General features: G+C 38.4%; 1 protein-coding gene across 1 annotated transcript; it reads right to left on the reverse strand.

The window, feature by feature from the left end:
* Nucleotides 1-1,480: 1,480 nt before the first annotated feature.
* Nucleotides 1,481-6,731, reverse strand: LOC115673711 (calcium-transporting ATPase 4, endoplasmic reticulum-type-like). The gene is made up of 9 exons (XM_030595961.2): nt 6,508-6,731; nt 4,925-6,345; nt 4,608-4,665; nt 4,385-4,506; nt 3,814-4,095; nt 3,335-3,712; nt 2,817-2,926; nt 2,331-2,559; nt 1,481-2,249 (listed from the first exon to the last, which is right to left on the reverse strand). Exons 2-9 carry the CDS (start codon nt 6,341-6,343, stop codon nt 1,665-1,667), a joined length of 3,183 nt encoding a protein of 1,060 aa, XP_030451821.2. The 5' UTR covers nt 6,344-6,345; nt 6,508-6,731; the 3' UTR covers nt 1,481-1,664.
* Nucleotides 6,732-22,172: the final 15,441 nt, after the last annotated feature.

Genomic DNA, 22,172 nt, shown 5'->3' on the forward strand with positions numbered 1-22,172 from the left:
GCTGGAGAGATCATAATAATATAGTAGATAGTCAGTGTCGTGGCGACTGTTATCGTCTAGAGTCAACTTTTCCCTGGTGAAAAAGGAGCGAGAAGATACTCATCTTTGGGCAGAAAGATGTCATGATCAGTCACAGAAGCATCTGATTCTGCACTAGCATGAAAATTTTTTCCAGAACAATGTGACTGCTTTCAGTTGCTGATAAAAGCTCTCCTTTTGCTCTTCTACCACATCTCCTCGGTAGTCGGCGCAGGACCATTTCCTTTTGATAAAAGCTACTCACAATTGAAGGTCCTTTAGGGCAATATAGCTCCAGCATTTTCTCGCTAGAACGATTTATTCTTCACCATGGCTTGAATCGGAGAAAAGCGACAAAAAGAAAAAAAAAGGGGAAGAAATAAGTCATCAGACTAATTTGTATAGTAGTGACACTTATATATCTGCAGCTCAAAGGTCAAATCTTGCTAGCTGCAATTGTACCTCTCTAACATTGGCCTAAGGCTTCCTTGAAGTTTCATTTGTGTTAAACCGTTTACATGCTCGGTTCTGCCAAATCCCCAATCGATGCGTCAAAATCGCAAACAAGGAACACGAGATATTAGCAGCCTCCTCCATCTTCTCAAGAAATCTCATTTGGCAATAGGAGGCCTCGATCATTGTAAAGACACGAAACCTACCCATCTTTGTCCTAGTTGCTTCTATACCTACCCGTATCATAAGGGAATACAATACTCTGGTGCTTTATTTCCCTTTTCTGTTCCTGTGTCAAATCTTTATTTGTTTCTTGTTGGGAAAATTGTACAAAAAGTCCTAAACCTATTGCACTTTTGCCAATTCAATCCTAAACCTTTTAAGTTTGCCAATTCAGTCTTAAACCTTTTCACTTCTTGCCAATTGAGTCCATCCGGCCAACGCTGACGTGGCAATTTTTAAATATTTTTTTCGAATTTTTTAATATTTTTTTGCCCTTCTTCCCTCTGGCCAGTTGCCAAGAAAAAAAAGAAAAAATAAATAAATAATTCGAAAAAAATATTTAAAAAATTGCCATATCAGCGTTGGCCGGACAGCGGTCATGTCAGCACCGGCCGGCCAAAATTGGGCGGATGGACTCAATTGGCAAGAGGTGAAAAGGTTTAGGACTAAATTGGCAAACTTAAAAAGTTTAGGACTGAATTGACAAAAGTGCAATAGGTTAATGACTTTTTGGACAATTTTCCCGTTTCTTGTTGGATAGGGCTACAGTATCCTTTGGCTTGCTGATGAGTGAAGCCTAACGTGTTTAATAGTTTCATGAAGACGCCTTAGTTAGAAGTCTTGTGTCTTTTTAGTCTAGCTCGTGCAGGTCCAAACTTACCAGCATGAGGCCATGAAGATTCTATCGAAATCAGAAGATAATCTCCAAAACTTGATTGATGTTTTGGTTTCACAGCGCACAGAGGATCACTTCGGTGGTACAAAGCCGGTAATTAGGAAGCTACGCGGTACAATATTGCATCCTTAGTATGTTTCCAAAGCAAAACGAAAACACGAAACCTTGATACAAGAAGTCAGGACGGACCAAGAAAGAGATGCATATTGCATATATACTATACAGGCATCTCATCGAGGCATCAACGTAGTAAGCAGCTGACACTTGGAGATCGAGAGCTGAGAGGCACGATGTCTCACTCTGACTTTGGCTTCACGGGTTTTCGCCCCGTGGATCGTTGAAGCCTGTTCATACGCCTCCCAACGAACTTCAAAACCTCATCGATAAAGATCACCGGAAGTGCGACCACGAGTACCAGAAGCCACTCGTTGAAGCTGAGAGGCACGATGCTGAAAACCTGAGCGAGGAAAGGGATGTATAGGATCAGGAAGTGAAGCCCGAATGAGACACACATGGCCACCAAGAGCCATGGGTTGACCCAGGGGGGCATAATCAACAGGCTCGTGTCCTCAGAGAGGGCATTGAGAGAGTTGAACATCTCTATCGCGACCAGCACCGAGAGAGACAAAGTCGTGGCCTTGACTTTCCCTCCGTGGAAATAGTCGCATGGGTCGCTGTCGAAGGTGAGGACCTGGTTCCCGGCGGTGAAGGGCGTGACGGTGAAGTTCGTCCAGGACGAGCACTGACCCCAGTTCGCAAGCTGATTGTACGACACGAGCGTGTGTCCATCGCCGCTAAGGTCAATGCCCAAGAAGGAGGCCTGTGTGTACCAAATGACAAAGACACCCACAGTTGCAATCCCTACATAGAGTCCAATGACCTGTCCAAAGCAATCAAGCTGGTCAATTCACAGTACAATTAGGAAGCGTTAGGAGGATTAAAGCCAGTGAATGATAACTACCAGATAGCGGAACAGAATCCACTTGCTGATGAGAGAATCGTTGCTTTTGCGCGGCGGCTTTTGCATTATGTCCTTATCTGGAGGATTGAATCCCAAGGCAGTCGCAGGCGGTCCATCGGTCACAAGATTGACCCACAGAAGCTGGACAGGTATCAGACCTTCGGGAATTCCTAGAGCCGCTGTCAAGAAGATGGAAGCGACCTCGCCGATGTTTGAAGAGATCATGTACCTGAAAGTTCAATTCGGAAAAAGCACATCAGCACTAACAACAATAGGTCCACTGATTTTTATCTGCAACAAGCACACGAAGCTCAGATTGCTATTTTAGACAATAGTGGTCCAGTCAATCGTTAGTCGCCACAAATTACTAGCCTAAAACATGTTCAATAAATTATTTCTTAGAGGAGTTGCCCAAAGTAGTTGATAAATGAACAAATGTCACAAACATTTGTGCTTCGAAACCAAGTAGGACTGAGAGAGACTAACCTGATGAAGGCCTTCATATTGTTGTAGATAGATCTTCCTTCGCCAACGGCTGCGACTATTGTACTGAAATTGTCATCAGACAAGACCATGTCGGAAGCTTCCTTCGCAACCTGGAGCAGACGAAAAAATACTGTGATAATCATGCATGACGAATATTTTATAGAAGGCGTGATAGCAAGTAATTGCTAATACTGAGAATGAAAGTTAGCCCAGCTTAGGATTCTTAAGCAAATAAAAGAAAAAAAATGAGCTGATAACTCTGCTGACTTGATTAAACCAGGCAAATTTCATATAATTCTTTAACTTCCTTAGTTCAAGACTTACGGACTCTCGTACTATTTTATTGAGGTCCAAATCTTCAATTGCTTTCAGTTGGGTCCCTTCAGATCTTACTAAGATGTGGCATCAATTTGTACTGACTATTAACCTACTTCTTCCACCTAATTCTTTACATATAATTTATTTTCAACGAAGGATTTCGCTGTCTTGAAGCAGCAAATGCAGTAACAAAAGAGTACCTCAGTTCCAGCAATGCCCATTGCTATGCCAATATCGGCCAGTTTCAGGGCAGGTGCATCGTTCACTCCGTCACCGGTCATGGCAACAACTTCACCGTCTTCTTTGAGCAACCGAACTATTTCTTGTTTGTGCCTTGGTTCGGCCCGGGAGAACAGGAGGCCTCCGGTTTGCCTCAGGTGATCCTTCTTGTTCTGCAAATTCATGAACTCTTTTCCCGTCAAGCTTTTGAAGCTGATGTCCTCGTCATGTTTGAAAACTCCTATTTCGCGACATATGGCTTCCGCTGTGTTCTTGTTATCTCCGGTGATAACCATGACGCGGATGCCCGCTGCCCTGCAGTCCTGAATGGCTTGATTGACTTCTTCTCTTGGAGGATCCTGTATGGAGTGCACCAAGCCATGGGATTAGCTTGCGAGGAAGTGGGAAAAAGATTACTTCAAACTCGGAAAAAGATGATAGAAACACAAACAGAACTCACTCGCAGTCCCACCAAGCCAGCAAAAACTAATCTACTCTCTATTGTCGAATAATTAGATGGATTAAGCAGAAGTTTATGAGCAGGATGGTCTTCAGAACCGTCATAGCTCTCGAACTCAGGCAGCTCGTCTCTGAATGCAAAAGCCAGACAACGCAGTGCGCCAGTCGACATTTCATAAAGAGATTGCAAGATGGAGCTTCTTGAGTTCTCATCCAGTTCCACAATTGAGCCATCAAGCAATTGAATTTTGCTGCTTCTCTCTAATACACTTTCTACAGCGCCCTGTCAAAATCGCAGTGGCTCATTCGTTAGTCACGTACATATTGAAATAAAATTTCAACTTCGACTCAGTAAAATGATTCGGTAAGGTAAAAACATGTTCAAACTACCCATCTTTGGGAAAACTTCAAATCTTTTTGACTTTGTCATTGAGATTTAACATTCTCTAGTGCGAACTCAGGCATAGTATTAGCAGTTGAAGAAACAGAGTAAAGAGTGTACGGATAATTATCAATCCAACGGCATTTTCACGAGAATATATTGGATGTTTACGCATGGAAAGGGAATGCACCTTCACAAGCAGCAACTTCTTCCCGGCACCGGAACTCACAATGACTCCCATAGACTTCCTATCTCGGTCGAATTCCAGTGTCCCGATCCGACGCTCATATTCACTCCACCATTTGCAGCAACCTTCAGAAGCAAACACCAAACATGTTTAGTTGCTACAAGATCTCTGACCCCGATGATAGACAAAGAAGCAGAGAATTGAAGTAGGTCGATAAATGTCTTACGCAGAAGTTCGTTGCTCTCAGGAGCCTCTTTGGGCATACCCATTTTCTCGACCAAAACCTGATAGAACATGAAGAATGTCTGATTGAAACATCTAATCGATTTGAAGGCGCACATTTGCATCAATTTGTTATACTAGCAAAGCTCACAAGAATGCAAAGTGGAAACTTGCTAATCAGAACGTATGTTTTACCCAAAAATCACTGCAATGACTCAATAATAAAAAAACAGCTGCGTGTAAACACTGTAACAGGTTATTTCACTAAAGAAGATGAAGTAAGGTGACCCCGAAAAGTTTTTAAAAAAAAATCGCGTTTACCTTTAAAGCAGCCTCGGTGGGCATCCCGTGGGCAATGAACTTGTGCTCCGACCGCGCAACACCAGCATCGTTGCATACAGCGGCGATTTGTGCTATCATTTGAAGATTAGCATCCATGTGGCCGGTTGGCCAGTCGTGAATTTTGCCATCTAACGAATTGTAAGTTGTCCCTTCGACCTTGAAGGTCCTCAACTGATCGGGCGACGAACCAACAGCCACCAGCTTCGCCACAGCCATTTGGTTAGTGGTCAATGTGCCAGTTTTATCTGAACAGATCACCGTCGTGCACCCCAAGGTCTCGACGCTTGGGAGTTTCCTAACAAGGGCATTCTTCTGTGCCATCTTCCTCGTCCCGAGCGCCAGGCAAGTCGTGATCACGGCAGGCAGACCTTCGGGAATTGCAGCCACAGCCAATGCCACAGCAATCTCGAAGTAATAAGCGGACTTCTCAAATGAGAATTTGAAATTCGTCGGCCACCCGTCTACATACTCCCAGGTTAGGAAGTACTTGACGCTGATGAGCCAGACAAGTGCGCAAATCATGCCGATTATCATCGTCAAGACCTCCCCGAACTCGTTCAGTTTCTTCTTCAACGGGGTGTCCTCCTCGCTCTGTGACGCCACATGGATTTGCTTGTGTACTTTCCCAAGCTCGGTCTCCATCCCGGTCTGAGTGACCAAACAGATACAATTACCGTTCACCACGGTCGTCCCTGCGAAGACCATGCATCTCTTGCCCTGTATGTCCGCGTCCTCCGCAATGGCCTTGCTCGTCTTGTTCACAGCCTCGCTCTCTCCAGTCAAGGAGCCCTGCTCCAACCGCAATGTGGAGCTGATCAACCCCACGACACGCATATCTGCCGGCACTTTGTCTCCGACCTTGAGCTCCACAATATCCCCTGGCACGAGCTCCCTCGCGGGCAAATTCAGAATCCTCTTCCCATCTCGCACCACCGTCGCCTGCTCAGACTGAATCTCCTTCAGCGCCTCCAGAGCCTTCTCAGCATTGCTCTCCTGCCACACCCCGACAGTCGCATTCAAGATCAGGATCAGGAATATCACCAGTGGCTCCACGAAGGCGGTGATCTCCTTGTTGGCACTGCCTCCCTCGCCCTCATACCAGGCGAGCACGAAGGAGACGACCGCAGCGCCAAGCAGGATCCGGACGAGCGTGTCGTTGAACTGCTCGAGGATGAGGCTAAAGATCGAGACCCCCTCGTGGTGTTCCAGCTCGTTGGGGCCATACAGCTTGCGCCTCCTCTCGACATCCCTGGACTTGAGCCCCGAGGCCCTGCTGGTGCGGTAGTGCTTCTCGCACTCGGGGATATCTCTCGCCCAAGCGGGGAACATCGCCTCACGGTCATTCAACTTCTTCGAGATGGCTTCAAGGTTTCCGCAATCCTGTCCTCCTTGCCCCATCTCTACACGCAGTCAATAGATTATGAGGAATTCAAACTTTAGTCACGAATTGCATCGCGCAAATGAAAATCGAAACAGAATAAGCAAATAGAAGACCCCTTATACGAAGTCAGTGTCGAAAGAGATGGATAGAGAGAGACGCCTTAGTTTCGTCAACTGCGTACCTCTGACTTTGAGAACCAGTCTCTTCCGTCTCTCGCTGCAGAAATCGCCAGGAAGGAGGGGAGATTAATAACAACTTCACCGGGGATTAAAATAATCAGTCCCGCGAAGCTTCGTCGCAACTTCTTGCATCGGAAGCGTATTCAAGGCAGATTTCAACCGGCGAGACCGTTTCTCTTCTTCTTTTCTGGAGACTGAAACTGGCGGGCGTGCGGTCGTGCGCCACTTGAAAGAGAACGATTCAGAGCGAACTGGCGGCGATAACTTTTTTAAAAAAATAGAAAAGTCAACGCGGCCGACGTGGCGTCCTCCCATTGCGTCGAGAAATTATTCGTCTCGCTTACCATTGGCCCGATGCTGACGTGGCTCCTTCCCTTCCTAAACCAACCGCCCCGGCGCGGCGGAGGAGCGGTCTCTGTTTCTTTTTATTTTCTATGTTTTTGCAGTAGTACCCTCGCTAGTACTTGTTTTTCCACCCCTCTCTCCTACTCAATTAATTAATTAATTTGTTTAATTTTGAATTATTTAGATAATTGATTGTGATGTTATGCGGCTAACGATAGCGAGTGGATACCCGGGGTAGAATTTTCTCGAGGGTCAAATCAAATATTAGAATGTCCATATCAATTACCTTCTGGTGATCTCTGACCTTAAATCCTAAAATAGGTTTTCCAAAAGTCAAATGTTTCTGCATGTTTCCTCTGGTATTATTTGAAGAGTGTGATGATAGGGAGCATCAATTATTTGGTAAATATTTGCACTTTATCTATTAGCTGACTAGCGTGCTTATCTTGAAATCAGTAGGCGTTTCGATATTAGTTTCTTTTTCATTATCTCCTAGAGGGTATCTCCTAGAGGGTTACCTCACGTTTTATTAGGTCATAAAAATAGGGATAGTAGATTTACGACGTTAAATTTTTGTATTCGGCTTTAGCCCTTTTTCATACCATAAAAAATAAAAGTATCGTACTTTATCAATGATTTAATCAGCCTATTATACTATACCCTTTCATTTCATCTCTGATCCAACGTAAAATAATCACGGTGTTGTAGAGATGCCGATATTAATTTCAATTAATCGGGCTCATATTTTATACTCATGAAAAGATGTTATATTGCTTTGTTAATCTCTATGAATTAGAGTTTATATGTTTTAGGTAAAAGAATTACTTGAGTTGCTGAAATACAAATACCCACTGAATACAATTAAGTCTTTTCGCAAAAAACCCAATCGAAGTATGATTATTGAGTCACGGAGTTGAAGAGCTCTTCATATTGCGGCTTTCTAATCACGGTTCAACGATTCTAAATGATTTACTTAGATTATATTATCTCTCTTTTATATATAAATATATAAATATATTTATATATCACATCAAGGCCCATTTATGCACAAATTTCTTTTCTTCACGTTTCCTTACACTATTAATATAAACAAGAGCTCTATGAGGAAGATTGAGATGCGACAATAAGTTTTTTTTTTCATAAGGTTTTGAGGTTTTTCGATTTTCTTTTTTGATTGAAATAAGAATCAAGCGAAAGAGGGCCTCTTGCGAGATTTTGAGACTTTTGTTACATTAACTATATGGTTCCTCTAAATTTAGAAATAATAGGTACATCTTAAATTCATCTCTTTTAAATAGTTGTACATCAACGTATAATTATGTGGTCGAGATTGCATCCACATCCTCTTTACCACACTTTTCCCTCTCTTGACACCAAAAGAAACTCTAATTTTCTACCGTTTCACTTCACTCTCCCCATACAGCAGCCACAACGGTGGCGGTCAAATTACAACAGTGGTTGTGAGCAGCCCGGCTCCATTACTAGGGGTGAGTGATTTCCGGTCCGGTCAAGTCCAACCCAAGAATCGGAAACCCGACCGGGAGGATCGGTTCCCAGTTTCTAGGATCGGGGACCAGACCGGCTAGTCTTGGGGCCGTGGACTGGTTCCAATGTGACCAATATTAAATATTATTTGTGAACCGGAACCGATTGTTCCGTTCTTTCCTTTGTAGTTCTAATTTGATCCCATAAGGCCATGGGAAAAATTGAAAAAATATATATAATATATGAAAAAATTGAACAATCGATTCCCATGGGACCAATATTAAATACTTTTCATATATATATTAAATATTATATATATGAAAAAATTAGAAAAATATATATTTATCGGTTCGGTCCAGTCCGGTCGGTCCGGTCCAGTCCGGTTTCCACCCTAGAACCGGGAACCGGATCGCTCGAAAACCAGTTCCACTTTTAGGAACCGGAAACCGGACCGACATTCCCGAGAACTTGGCTAAATCGGTATGTCCGGTCTTGTCTCGATTTGGGCAGTCCATCTTGCTCACCCCTATCTATTACCCCATCATCACTGCTATTTTGATTCATGCCACCCACCATGGATATGTCAGTCCCGTGACTTGATTGCGAATTCTACTAAAGTTTAGTGACCAATAATGGAAATCTCCCGCGCGCGTTTTTGAATGATTGCGGGTATCTTAATTTAATGCTTTCAAGTTAATGCAAAACACAGCTCGATACCTTCGAGAGCTTAGTCTCAAATGTAAAAGCTTGTAGAGAGAGAACTTTTTGTGCCTCGACATGATCCGAACCTTCATCTATGGTCCATGGAGAGGTTCATAGGTTAAATTATATCCTATGATGATTAATTTCCTAATTTACACCAATACCAATTACCAAAAATAACTATAGCTCGTATTTTCTCAATATTAATGAAATGCTCAAATGGTCCAGCTGTTGAAGACGTTCTCCTTTTCATACTACCGGCCAAAACAGCTAATACATGTAAGGTTACGCGTGACTTGAATCAGATTCCAACAATTTATTAATTAAGCTTATTAATTGATAATTAGTGGATGATGTATAGATATGAAGAGCATATATATAAGTTGGGTCGCTTTGCAGGATGCTTTTTATTATGCGACAAATTTTTTTTTGTCAAATCAACGGACCACCACGCATCCGTACAATTCATCATGTGTGGGGGGAATATATTGACTGGCCCCGAGCGACTGCCTTGTATATTTAACTACCGGTGAATTCCCTAAAAAAACCCCAAATTTTAAGTCAAGTTTCAAATTTGCCCGAATTTTTTTTTGTCTTAGAAAATACCCCAAACTTTAGGTCCAGTCCCAAATCTGCCCAAAACTTTTTTTTGTCTAAAAAAAACCACAAACTTTAAGTTCAGTCTCAAATCCGCCTCGAATTTTGTTTTGTGTAAAAAAAATCAGCAAATTTCAATTTATTTTCAAAAATATACCCTTGTCATCCGATCCCAAATTGACATGGAACTTCCAAGTCGATAACAAATCCACATCAGCAAAGTAATGGGGAGATAGATATAGACCGACGTGGCATTTCCACTTTGATAACAAATCAAACCCAATAAATATTGTTGAAATTCTCCAAAATAAAACCATTCTAGGATATGAAAGTTAGGGACGATAACAAATCCACCCCAAAATTTTTTTAATTTAAAAAAAATCATATTTTTAGGTTCAGTCCAAATTTTCCCCGAACTTTTCTTTGTCTAAAAAAAGCCCCATTACTTTGTTGATGTGGATTTGTTATCGATGTGGAAGTGCCACGTCAAGTTGGGACTTAATCACGGGATATATTTTTGAAAATAAATTGAAATTTGCTGATTTTTTTTACACAAAACAACACTCGTGGTAAATTTGGGACTGGACTTAAAGTTTGAGGTTTTTATTTAGACAAAAAAAAGTTCTGGGCAGATTTGGGACTTTACCTAAAATATGGGGTTTTTTCTTGGACAAAAAAAAGTCTAGGGTAGATTTGGGACTTCACCTAAAGTTGGGGATTTTTTAGGGAATTAGGCCATTTAACTACTAAGAATGATTGCATATAATATGTTCGTATGTGCATCGAATAAATGATAAGTTAAAATAAGTTGTTTATAATAAAAATACGTACGTGTCTTATCCAAATAGGCCTCAATAGATTGTATCGATGTGCCATTTTATAATAGTTTCAATTTTGTCATAGATCTTTTATGAAGACATCCAAATTTTTCTTCATTATATGTCATATGTTTTCGAGCTAGGGTTCTATTCTCTTAGGGGTAATCGCTTGCTTTTTTTGCTAAGTAAATTAATGAGGAATAATGAGAAGCCTAAGGCTCCTTTTTCTTTCGTATCGATACTTTGACTCCATTCGCTTCACTGAAAACAACTTTCAGGAAAACGTTTTTTGGATTTTTCAGCGTTCGGTTCATGAAAAATAAACTAGTTAAGGAAAACATTTTCCGTCAATGGAAAAAACACATTCAAAAGTAAAAAAAATGTTTTCCGCTTGTTAGAAAATGGAAAACCTTTTTTCCATATCTACTTTCACGAAACACCTTTTTCCTTTTCTTTTTTCTATTATTTATTTATTTTTTAAAAAATCGAGTTTTTAATTATTTTTCTTTTTTGTTTTTGTTTTCCTTTTCTTTCTTTTTCTTTTTGCTTCTTCCTCAGCCGGCCGCCAGCCACAGCAACAACCGACTACCTGCGAGCTCGAGCCTCGCCAGATCCAGCGAACTGGGTGAGGCTTGAGTTTTTGCTAATTTTTTTTTTCAGACAATCAAATCAGATACTAAGCGGCGGAAAATATTTTCTAGTTCATTTTTAGGTTTCAACCGAACATCGGAAAATATTTTCATTTTTCTAGAAAATGGCTTATTGAAAAATATTTTCCAGAATCGTCACATTTTTCGCGAAATGAATGGAGCCTTTATGTTATGCAAGTTTCTTTAATGCACAAGTCAAAGATCCGCGCTTTGTTGCATACGTTTTTCCTTACCATTTTATTGTAATGAAAATTTGTTTTATTATAGTGATTATCTCAATCTATCTGTTTCATAATTTACACTCATAAAAATGGTGTTATGAAGAGCCATTCCATTGATAAAGCGATATCATTTTACAACATTCAAATGTTTTTTCTTTCTCCCTAAATAAGTCATAAATTCATTAGCATCCCTTACTATCTTTCTTATCTAAGGAAAATGTAAATATTTTGGAATAGGACTTGAAAATTCTTTTTCTTGTAATTATTTCATGCATCACGGCTTTAAAATTACCAACAATTTTTTTATCAGTTTTATTGAGAAGCTCTCAATATCAAAACTTTTTTTTTTGTTAAAGTACGTGAGAAACTAAAAATATGAGGCGTCTTTTATTTATATACTTAAAGTTTAGTAAAAGTTTAGTGAATACTATATTCACTAAATTGTACTCCCGAAAAGAATCATCAAGCTAAAAATGATGAAAGATCGAGATAAAATTCAAACTAAAGTTAGCGAAACAATTGGCTTGATACTTAAAGATGCAAATTACATAACTACATGACATTTTTGGGGAAATGGTTAAGCAAGCGAATGAAGTTTCTTCAAAATAACTTGTCGATAATTTTATAACATAAATGAGCTAGCCATATCCATAAAATAATGAAAAGCATCTTAGCTTTCTCGCATTAAGAAAATGAAAAAATTCATATCCAATGAATAAGAAAGAGGTATTACCATAAGAAAGAAAATAAGAGAACACTACCATTTCGCTAAACCAACTCTAAAGAAATCGACAAGTTGCGAACGTGCAATGTATTTCAAAACCCTTCTTTATGTAATAGTACGATACGATTCCTTTTCGCTTTATCTACTGTTGCCTTCAAGTGCAGAATCTCATTCGCCCCTTAAAAGTCGCTTCCAGTTCCAATGGTGCTTAATGAGCATCTAACCCTAGGAATCGCATAAATTCGTGTGGCGTGATGATAGCATAATTCCATTATTGCAAGACCCTTCATTCCAAATTCCACATAATTCTCCATAAAATAAGAGGAGGAGTGCCACTGATTTACGAATTTCATGTGGTATTACTTATTCTTAATCTCTTTAACATGTCGAAGGAAAGCGTTTCATAAGATGTTATCGACCCCGAAAGAAAGCTAGATTGTAGACGCTGAAAAATCAAGTGGACGGCTCTACATATTATTATCGATGACAGTTCATGTTGCAATTTTACCATAAAAATAAACGAGAAATAATAAAAAAATATCAAGGCTTTACATAGTTCAGTTAAGTGTCGGTATTTACTATACGAGAAGAGTCAGTTGTAAATAATCCATTAATAATTGAAGAATAAGAGTTATAATTGCTCACATGCTTGAATATTTCTTACAACTAGATCAAATCTAAACCCAGAATTTTCATACTCAATTTGAATGTAAAGTTCACGGGACAAATTACCGTGTCTAAACACGTCCGCCAAAGAAACTAGAACTCTATACGTCCGCCCCTTTTTCGTGTTCGTGCGGCTGTGGCCAGGAAAGAACCCCAAAAACCAAACCCTTATTTTATTTTTGCTTTCTTTCCTCCGACAAACCTTATATATATATATATATTACAGGATAGTGGCCCCCTTCTTTGTACGGTTAAAAGAGTCCCTCCACGGTGAAGTTCCATTCTTAGTCTTCTTGGATATTTACACAGAGACCATCGCCCATGGATCAAACTTTGACTTGGATATTAACTTCAACAGAAAACAAATCTCATTCGAACGAAGACATATCAGATTTTGAACAAATCGAAATCTTCTAACGGGTCGGGTTTCGTACATGATTCGAATTCGAGACATAATTTAACAGTTCAAAAAGTCAACATTTCACTGCATCAAAAAGAGAAGATGCATAAGTACATGCTATTAATTTTGTCTTTCGATTACTAGCCCCAAAAAACATGGTGCCCTTTGAGACAAAAGTCACATTAAAAAGATACAAGAGATAATCACATCATAAGCATGGCGTGTTACGTATTAGCCATGTCATTAATTTTCGAGTGGATATATAAGAAATTAACAAGGAATTAAGTACATTTTTCGTATCACGGAGAGCAATTGCGATGTCTCATTCAATTAGTAAAAGACTTATTCTTCTCCTCAAAGCGTGGTCCTTCCTTGCATGATATAGAACTATATTTTGAATGCCCTTCTCAACAGTGTACTATAACTAGATCTGAACTTTGATATTTAATATTACAAATGACCTGGTTTAAAAGATTCTTCGGAGCACTTATGAACCGGCCATATATAACTCAATCTTTCCAAACAAGCACATCCTTCATCTTTTTGCGAGCTACGTTGTCTACATCATACGCTTTTCACTAGTTATATTATTATTATCAGCAAAGAGTCATACGTGTCCTTTCCTTATCCACATGACTTATCATTAATATAGCAGAAGAAATCATTAATGAGAGTATCTGCTACTCAAGTGTTTTAATATAAACCGGTAGCATTATCCTGTGGAGGCATCATCTGGGCATCATACAGAGTGTAGCTAAGAAGTTTTGAAGTGAAAAATGCGTCATGGGATTTCGGAACAGTTCACGTGGACGGAGAAGCAAGAGAGCTGATCTAAGAAATATGCTGATGACAGGACATGATTACCAAATTAATCTTTTAAAAAACATAATAATCCTTGATTTACTCAATTAATAAATCTTGACAGTCCAATTACCAAATGTACCTTTTACAATGTATTTAGGCTTAGTAAACGCTAGCAAGGGTTGGTCGAAGGTGAGCGAGGCGCATGCACTGACAACGGAAGTAGGAAGTGATGGCGACGAAGAAAAAGAGCTTATATATGTTTGTGTAGATTTATCCGTGTTTTAATACTAATAAATTGAGACAAAAATTGAAAAAAAAAAAAGAAAAGGAGGAAATGATCATTGGCAATTCCCCTAAGAGGAAACCTACCTTTGAAATATAATTCTTTCAGCAGTTACGTGATTCTGATGCACAACGGCATACTAGGGCTAAACTACTCCACTCCCTTTCAACTTTGAATCATTCAAGATAAAATTGCATTTATATATTTCTTGGATCTTTAGTTATTGTTTGTCGTTCATGGCAAAAGGATATCTTTCTATTCTTTTTATAGGCAAATATAGATTCTACTTGATAATCCAAACCAACTTCAACGAGGCATTGTGACCTAATATGAGGATAACAAGCAAATGGGATGCTATGAATTCGGGATTATTGTCCAAAAAATCCCAAACTTATTGTACGGCAACCAATTCGGTCATAAACATTTTAATTATGCCAATTTAGTCATAAACCTTTTGATGATTTGTTAATGTAGGCCTTCCAACCAATTTTTGGAAATCGATGTTTGCTCTACGTGATGCAATCGGTGTTGACATGAATAATTTTTGCAATTTTTTTCTTTGCTTTCCTATTACTTTTTACTATTTCTCTCTACCGGTTGGCTTCGGTGATAGTTAGCGAAGGTCTTTGGCCACTAACGAGAGCCGGGATGCCCTCCAAGCCTGGCGAGGGAGACCCTCGTCCAATATGACGAGGCGGCGAGGGTGACACTCGCTAGAGGCTGGCAAAGAATGTGCTTGCCAAATCCAGCAAGGGAAACCCTCCACCAAGTGAGGGCTGCCCTTGCCTGAGGCCAACGAGGGCTATCCTCATCAGATTTGGGTGACCCTTGCCGGTGGCCAGCAACCTCTGTTAGCCATTGCTGAGGCTTGCCAATGGAGAGATATATAGGGAAAAAGGGAAAAAAAAAAGAGAAAGCAAAGAAAAAAAAAGTTCATAAAATCTTAAAAAAAATTGTAAACATCGTCTACGTCAGCGGTAGCTGTGCCATGTATGATAGGCAGTGCTGACTAGACTGGGAAAATTACCAAAAAAGTCATAAACCTATTGCATTGGTACCAATTCAGTCCTAAACCTTTCAATTGGACCAATTTAGTCCTAAACCTTTTCGCATTGGTATCAATTCAATCCATCTAGCCAATTTAGGTCGGAAATCGCTGACGTGGACGTCGGCGGTGCAACGTGGCACTACCGGCACTGATGTGGACAAATTTTATAATATATTTTTAAATATATATTTTCTTTTTTTCTCTTTTTCTTTTCTTTATTTTTTCTTTTTCTAGAAACTGTGGGCTGGCGACCCTCACCTGGTCTGGGCGAGGGCCGAAACCCTCGTCTATTGGCTAGCAAGGGCGCGGGGGCCCTCGCCTATGGCCGGCGACCTCGTTTGCCCACAGTTTCTAGAAAAAGAAAAAAGAAAGAAAAGAAAAGAGAAAAAAAGAAAAAAAATTATTTAAAAAATCTGAAACAATTATTAAAAAATTATAAAATTTGTTCACGTCAGCGTCGGCGCTGCCACATAAGACCGCCGGCATCCACGTCAGCGATTTCCGACCTAAATTGGCCGGATGGACTGAATTGGTACAATGCGAAAATGTTTAGTACGAAATTGGTCCAATTGAAAAATTTAGGACTGAATTTGTACCAATGCAATAGGTTTAGGACTTTTTTGGTACTTTTCCTGACTAGACCACTCCGTTAGTAATTTTCAGCCAAATTAGGCAGAAGGACTATGTTGGCAAATCATTAAAAAGTTTAGAATTAATTTGGCACAATTAAAATATTTATGATTAAATTGGCCGTTGTACAATAGGATTAAGACTTTTTGAACAATTATCTCCTATGAACTCATGTACTTTTCTAAAGATTTATATCACTTTATAAGTCGACGCCCGATCGCACTCCGATGACACAATGCCCCTAATTTAAACTTACCCTTGTGTTATCATCAAGGACAAACGTAAGAGATGATCAAATGAGTGATTTTCGCTGTACTTTTATATTCGGTTGTTGGTTTGACAAACTCCAAAATAGAAAGGTGGTTAGTATGCCATTTGCCAATCATAAGTCAGTCTAGTCGACATGCACGGCTTCTTTACATAATAAGGTAAGGGAGTTGCTCATCCAATCTCTTTCACACCGTGTCATAAGTTTCATATTGGGAAAACAAGTGATAAAGGAAACTTACGCACGCTTGACCTCAAATACTTTTTTTTTATTCTTCTTTCTCTTTTGAAGCATATGTATGATGGTGACTATTTTATCTAAAGCCGAATTTTCCCACGTCTTGATTGGTGAAAACTTCATCCACTAATCTTTAGTTGATGGATTACAAAAATGAAAACCACAAATGATTATATTTACATTTATCCTTAGTTGAAGGAAGTTTCCCACCAGTTTATGGTTGGTTGGTTAATATACGATCATCACCTACATTTATATTTAGTTAAGTTTGTATGTAGATGATTCCATAAATTGCAACCCACCAATTAGAGGTGTGGCCGGAGTACCCAATCTGAGATGGAAAATAATTTAACCACCAATAAGAGATTGGTTAAATTAATTTCCCCCAATTAGGAATAGAGGTAAACACAATCCTTTTATGTATGGACTATATTTTCCTTCACCCTCTACTGTTGGAGCAAGCTAGCCTCTAATTCACAGGTTATAAATACGAATATCATGTACTTGTAACTTATCTTAATATTGACCACGTTTTCCTTCATCTCTAGCTGGTGAAAAATTTCTCCAACCAGATTTCTTATTGGTGGTATATACATATTATCCATATTTATTATTTTTCTCAAGTTCATGTGTGAGTTAACCCACCAACAAGAGATTTGGTAGGATGAAATTTCCTCCAACATGGTCCAACCATGGATGCAAGAAAACTCTACCCTTTTATCTATGGTTTTTACTTTCCTCCATCATTGGTCGGTGAAAACTGCCCTTTAATTGGTGAATATGAATATCAACCCACATTTAAATTTGTACGTAAAAAGTAGGCCATATTTTCCTCTATCCCTACTTGGTTTCTCCAACTAGGTTTCTGTTTGATGAATTACAAATATGAATATCATCCACACGTATTTCCAGCTGAGTTTGAATCTAGTTGATGTCCCTATTTGCAACCCATCAATTAAAGCTCTGGTTAGATGAAGTTTCCTCCAACCAAGAACGAAGGAAAACACAACCTTCTAAATGTAAATGCGAGTGATGTTTGTATTTATAACTTACCAATCAAAACCTGATTGTAGAAAGTTTCTTCCAACTAGAAATGGAGGAAAACATGACACGAATCCATCAATGCATTATTGTCTTTTGAAAGATCTTTTTATCATAAAAGGAAAGCATTACTTACTTAAGAATTCCATTCATTTTATGCAAGTTGTTTACAACTATTGATATTGATGATAAGACTTATGGGGGAGAAATATTGCCAATTGTTCTAAAAACATTAACTTTATAGATGAGGGGAAGACTTATGATTAAAAAATACTCAACTCTCTCCTTTATGTCTTGGGAGAAAAATGAGTGAAGTATGATAATGAAAAACGTTAATGGTTATCAACTTTAACCAATGGGTGAAGAATTTGCGAGACACATTATCAACTTGTTTAAATACTTAACTTTCTAGATGAAGGGGAGACTTATTATTTAAAAATTCTTATTATCTTCCTTATGCGTAGGTTGGGATTTGATTATTTACGAGGAGAGACAAATGAGGAGCTTTGGAGATATTTGAGTACAAGAAATCATGTTCTTATAGAAATTATGACAGCAATACAAACTTATCTCGTAGATAAAGGTATGATTTCATATTTAAATGTTCTTCAAATATCGGGCTTTTGAATGGCATCCATGGCGTGATGGATATAATTGAAAATTTATGCAAAGTAAAAGAAACAGAGATAATTGTTGAGAAAAACCAATATCAGGCAAAGCTATCCGACTTTAGACAATCAGAGAGTGACCGGAATCGTTTCGCGGTCCCACAATCGAATACAAAGTGCGGGAGTTACGTTTATATAGAGTGATGATTCTAGTCAAACCCAAATTTGAGGGAGTTTGAAGTACATTGAAATTAAAATCATATGGAACTGAAATCTATGTAGTTGAAAAGATATGAAACGAAATGTGCAAGGAAACGAAAGAACATTTGAGGGTGGGTGTGTTTTCATAAAATCGATTTAAATAAAATGATTTTCCAAACATTCAGGTGTTTGGTTCATTGAAAGTGGATAATTAATGGAAAAAAAATTTTATGGTCAAGGATAAAAACCGTAATTAATATTGAGGAAATTGATTTCTCCATCCTAAAAGGATGAAATCATTTTCCTAAGCTCCTTTTCCACATGCACGCTTGCACAAAATGGAACACCATTCTCACGTGAAGTTTTATGACCAATGAGAGATTTAAATCTATATTTTTGCCATCCCTTTTTAAGGTTGCTTTATTTTGACAAATAAAATTAAAGTTTATACTTCATATATTATTAATATCTTGAACATGGATTTCAATATCATCTTAGCATCTTAGATTATGAACAAAATATATAGTCAACATACAGAATATCTTTTGAAAGTATGATCTAATTATCAAAAAGCTTTTTCCATCTTACTTTCAAGTAAACCTCCAAACAACTTAAAACTAGTCATCTTTCTTGAAAATTATTTTCTCGAGAAACATTTTCCTTCATTAAGAAGTTTTTTGTGATACAAGCATGTTTATGGTCTGTTTATTTGAAGGAAAACTGTTTCCGGGAAATTATTTTATGACTTTCTAGTGTTTTGATGACAATAAAATAATCGATCTATCCTTACCAAAAAAAAAAATAATCGATCTATGGAAAATGTTTTCCATGGACCAAAAACAACAAGCTCAGACTGGAGGAAAAGTATCACTTTCTGGCAAGAAAGAAATCGCACTTTACCTAAATCATTAAATAAATGAAAACAAACTATTCTCACGAAGATGAATCCTATAAAAATATTTTTCTTTTTTACGAAAATTTCAGTGTAATAAATGCACCCATATTCTATCGTAGTCGTAAAGATGTGGTTTACAAGCTAGTTGAAACTCCTAGTTTCATAGCTCCCCAATGAGTTCGTCCAGCACTTGTCCCACTCTCTATTTAACTTCCCCCGTGACCTTGGTTAACTGCAGCACACATCCGCTAAAAGCTCGACCTTCATTCTGCGTGAACCCCACTTCGGAGTTCTCACGACCGCATAAAACTTCCCAGGTTCAGAGAACACTTGCCGCCAACTGTCCCATTTTCTCTTCACGAACCGACCGACCTTTGCCTCTTCCGTCACGTCAAATTTCCCAAGGTTCGACCTAACTTTATCGCCCTCAGTTGACCTGAACCTCGATAACCAAGAATACTGTGGTCGAACCCTTTCTTCATCTTGAAGTTCAACTATAAGTTAAGTACATTCCACACTTCATGCAATGAATGAACATATGATTTTAGCAACAAAAACAATGAATGAACATATGATCAAAGTGCAGGTCAATATAATGAACTAGGCACAGACAATCAAGAAATTAGATTACCCTTTGCTTACCAGCTCTTTAAAAAATTTACTAACACAAAAAAAAAATGATGTTTCAACAAGAGCATTAGAATCGTCCTAAAATATAAATATGATGCTTGGATTTATTCATCATGCGTATGGATACACACATATATCTATTCCTCAAATATTGTGAGGACAAACAATATTAGATCATCCTTACCCAAAAAAAAAAAAAACAATATTAGATCATCTCAAATCGAGATTTCGGTCGTGTGTGTGTGAGGCGCTCCCTTCAGTCCACTAAAGTGCCATAACTTTAAAAAGACATTCGCTTGAGTGTCACAACTTTAAAAAAGAAGAAATTATGACCCTCAAGTGAGTGTCGTACGAAAGTTATAACGCTTGTATGATCGGAAAAAAAATTATGGTATTTAAGTGAGCGCCGTTTGAAAATTATAACACTTGTGGTATCCTTTTCCCGATTTTTGTTATCATATTATTTTTTATTTAGGAGAAAGTTTATTGGTTCATTGATGGGGCTAGAACAGTGCGTGCTTGTATGGTTCACATCTGTAATCATATTAGAAAATGATTTTTGCAATATGATTGGTCCTGGGTTTCGAATTATTGGTAGACCCCGGCACGTATCTGAAGATTTCCGCGAACGTTCCTCTCCCTGAAGGTTCGCCATAATTTAATAGTAAGGTGTTGTTAAATAAACGTTTGGTAGTCGCCTCGAATTAAACAATTATGATAGTGGAAGGCCAAGTTAGCATCAAAATATTCCAACCCAATTTAATAAAACTAATATGTGCAACCTCAGGAACATAAGTTTGAATTTAATATAAAAAAAAAATTGGCAGCCTGGGACCTATGGAATGTTGTCCCCTCCGGCCTCAGGTCGATCTACAATTTTTTATACTATAAAATGGAATAATATAAAGTATACAAAATCTTACTCTAAAGTTATGGTTGGCCCGTTACGTCTGATCACTTGTTTATTTATATACAGCTTGCGAAAAAAAGTTGGTGATGCATGAAGCGGCAAATTAGAGTTGGACCACTTTTTAACATGGAGCATCCAACTTTTCAATTTGTTCTTTTTTTTTTATTTCTTTTTAAAAAAAATTTTCTTTTTTTTATCGACTAACGTAAGATTTCCCACAATTTTGTTTTTTCTTTCCAACTTGTCATTTGAGTGTGGGATTGCAATTCTTTCGCAATTGACAAATATGAAAAAAATCATCTCAATTTTCTTGAATGTACTTGTGATGTGACAAATCAAATTTAGGATGATAAAAACAGAATATTTTAATATTATTATGACAATAATATTCATCCCAATCAATCCGTATCCCGCTTACGGGTGTATATAGAAGGGGATGCCACGTATTATCGCGCACCAATTTGTTATTTCTCTTAACACGGCTAACAATAAATTGCTCATTGCTCATTTGTTCTTTTATTATTTTGTCTAAATACGAAGATACATCTCATATTTTTGTAGAAATTAGTTCTTATTTTTATATAACTGACCTTTTCTTATCAAATCAATTAATTTTATCAAACTAAAGCAAAACAAAAAAAAAATAGTCTACCAATAAAGTTCATTTACTTTCACCAATTTAGTTCGTTTTAATTTTTTCTTCTTATTAAATTATACAATTGTCTTTTGATATGAGTATATCTTTTTAATATCTTTTATTGCTATTTAGTCAGATTTTGATGAGGCGAGGAACCAATGGCTACTTGCACATTCATACACTCACCGCCAAGTAATCCTTCGGGTTTGCGGCATATCTGAGGTCCTTAAGAGTACGTGCAAGGCATGCTACAACTGCATTTTAGGCCCATTTCTCGACCGACGAACACGAGGAACTGTAAGGGACTTTATAGCCAGAAAAGAGGGATATTGGTGCAACTTCTTTCCACTGGTAACTTTTGAGTCTCTTTGTCTTTGGATTTATGGACAGGTCACACCAATTTCGCATCTTGTTGTGTCACGGGCTACTAGATTGGGCTAGATAGGAAGTTGCACCGCCGAACTCAAACGTTGCCATATCCGCATGATTATGATTATATATGTCTGGAAATTAGAAGAGCGGATAGTGACTTTGGCATACTGGATAAAGTCATTTTCATTACCTTAAACAATGCGAGTGTTAACGACCTCGTCGCTAGGACCTTGTATGCATCGCTTATGCGAGTTTGCACCGGTATTTTTTTCGATGTATGATGCTTGTGCCACGTAATTAATCTTTGCATGCTAGATGGACGATTATGTAAAATGTATATCGAGGTTGGCCCAGTACATTAGCTCTAGTGCCTCAAAGGGGACAAAATATGGAAGCTGCGGAGGCAAAGTGGAAGGGAACACGAGAAGCGGCCGATAAAACTAGGTAGAATTTCACTTGTTTGATGCTGAAGAAGGCATGTGATCAGATGGAGGT

The sequence above is a fragment of the Syzygium oleosum genome, unplaced genomic scaffold, assembly GCF_021117445.2.
Source record: "Syzygium oleosum isolate NSW1041296 unplaced genomic scaffold, Sole_v2.1 Sole_v2.09, whole genome shotgun sequence".
In the NCBI taxonomy this organism is placed as follows: Eukaryota; Viridiplantae; Streptophyta; class Magnoliopsida; order Myrtales; family Myrtaceae; genus Syzygium; species Syzygium oleosum.

Excerpts from the sequence above, each read along its gene's own strand:
- LOC115673711 (XM_030595961.2), bottom strand. The coding sequence starts at position 6,343 with ATGGGGCAAGGAGGACAGGATTGCGGAAACCTTGAAGCCATCTCGAAG. Across the intron at positions 2,927-3,334 it reads TGGGCATTGCTGGAACTGAG|GTTGCGAAGGAAGCTTCCGA; the intron begins GTACTCTTTTGT and ends CGTCTGCTCCAG. Across the intron at positions 2,250-2,330 it reads GGATTCTGTTCCGCTATCTG|GTCATTGGACTCTATGTAGG; the intron begins GTAGTTATCATT and ends TGCTTTGGACAG.